This window comes from Condylura cristata, unplaced genomic scaffold (assembly GCF_000260355.1).
Source record: "Condylura cristata isolate star-nosed mole 26May11 unplaced genomic scaffold, ConCri1.0 scaffold00074, whole genome shotgun sequence".
Classification (NCBI taxonomy): Eukaryota; Metazoa; Chordata; class Mammalia; order Eulipotyphla; family Talpidae; genus Condylura; species Condylura cristata.
Window position 1 is genome coordinate 411,777 of NW_004567175.1, and position 1,853 is coordinate 413,629.

At 70.2% G+C, this 1,853-nt stretch overlaps 1 protein-coding gene across 1 annotated transcript in view; it reads left to right on the forward strand.

Moving 5' to 3' along the window:
• The first annotated feature begins 1,199 nt into the window (after positions 1-1,199).
• The window catches only part of LOC101636884 (cytochrome P450 2E1), a 4,766-nt gene continuing 4,112 nt past the window's right edge, over positions 1,200-1,853 (forward strand). The window contains exons 1-2 of the mRNA XM_004695605.2: positions 1,200-1,377; positions 1,801-1,851. Coding sequence (XP_004695662.1) covers positions 1,201-1,377; positions 1,801-1,851 — 228 coding nt within the window. The 5' untranslated portion in view covers position 1,200. The remainder of the gene's footprint in view (positions 1,378-1,800; positions 1,852-1,853) is intronic.

Here is a 1,853-nt window from a genome sequence, read left to right on the forward strand (position 1 = left end):
CTGCCGCCCCTCCCCGGGGGCCCCTCCCCGCCTGCACGGTGTCCACGCCCTGTTCAGCGGGGCCTCCAGGCCTTGTCCTGGTCACTGGTTTCTCTGTCAGAGAGACCCAGAGACGCCGTTGGAGTTTGCTTCTTTGTGCTGCCTGAAGCAAAACTGGCAGCTGCAACTTCGTCTCCACCCAGGCGTGTCCCTGCCAGGTGGCCGAGGGCGCGGGGGCCCTGGGTCCCGAGGCCCACCGGCCGGGCCCTGGCTGCGCCCATGGCCATGTCTGGCCTGGAACGCAGCCAGGGTGCCCAGTCTCCTCTGGGGCTGCCCAAGGCCTGCTTGTTTATATGGCCCAGAGCTGACCCCGACAGTGAGCCAGTCCTGGACTTGGGGTGCCTCGGCACCCCAGGAGTGAAGACCCGACTGCCCACTGTCACCATTCTGCTGCGCTGGGCCACTCCCCAGCACCCCAGTCCCGGGAGCTTTGCCCCCAGCGCCCCCTGCTCGTCCCTGGCTGTGTTTCCTCATCACCACTTTTCCCTTGCTGCAGAATTCTTCCAGTGACATTTGCAAAGGACCTGCCGCCCCACCCCTCACCCCCTCCTCCGAGCTCTCTAGGGCCACTAGCCCTCAGGTGGGGTCCCCGGCCTCTCCTTCGCTTCCCCCACCTCTCTGGTCTCAGGTTCAGGACACCGGGAGGCTGAGGCCTCCGGTCTGTGCTGCCCATCGGGGGCTGCCGGGCGAGCCCACAGGAGCTGAGTCCGAAACCTCCCTCTCTGGGACCCCCCTTGGGCTGCCACCGCGGATGGCGAGGTGATGGCAAAGGGGTCTGGAGCGCCACACAAGTAGGCCTGCACCCTGGTCCCAGACTCACTGCCCTCGCGCTGTGCTGGTCGAGGGGCCCCCTGTGTGGGCGGTCAGGTGCCCCCGCCAGCTGCCCGCGGGACTTCACGGACTGCCTGCTGGTGGCCCGGCTCCCGGCCTGGCTCCGGCCTCGGCGCTTGTTGACGGCCCCCGACAGCGGGGCGTGGGCTTGGACGCGACTTGCAAGGGCCGCCGCGCGCGGCCCGGGCGTTTGAGCTGGCAGCCAGCAGCATCAACAAGCCCGCAGCGGGGGAGGGCGGGAAGGCCAAGGCCGCATTGGCTGGCCGCGCACCCTCCTCCCGGCCGGCGCCTTAAAAGCGCCGCACGCGGCCCAGGCGCAGACCCGAGGCCATGGCTGCGCTGGGCGTCACGGTCGCCCTGCTGGTGTGGGTGGCCACCCTGCTGCTGGTGTCCATCTGGAAGCAGATCTACAGCAGCTGGAAACTGCCCCCTGGCCCTTTCCCTCTGCCCATCCTTGGGAATCTCTTCCAGATAGATCTCAAGAATATCCCCAAGTCTTTCAGCAGGGTAAGAGGGGCGCACGCGGCGCAGCTGTGCGCCTGCACCCACCTCGGGGCCAGGCGCCAGCCTCTGCCCGCAGGCCCGGGACTGGGGCCACTGGGGTGACCGTCTGGGCCCTGGAGGCCCCGCAGCGCACTCCGCGCTCTGGCCCTGGGGCTGCATCTCCGGAGGGCGGGGCGAGGGCAGCGCCAGGCGGGGAGCTCTCTGCCTGCGATGCCACAGAGCGGCGGCAGCGGCCCTGGGCAGCCCCTGGCGGCCCAGCCCTGCAGTAAGCTGTGAGTTCCTGGGGCCCGGGCAGGGGCGGGCTGGACAGGGGGCCCGTGCAGGCGGGCAGGGGCGCCTCAGTGTCCGCACCCTCGGGTGGGGCCGAGACCTGGCAGCGGCAGTGGGCTGATGGGGTGAGCTCTTCCCTCACCGCGTCCCCCGCAGCTGGCGGAGCGCTACGGGCCGGTGTTCACGGTGTACCTGGGCTCGCGCCGCGT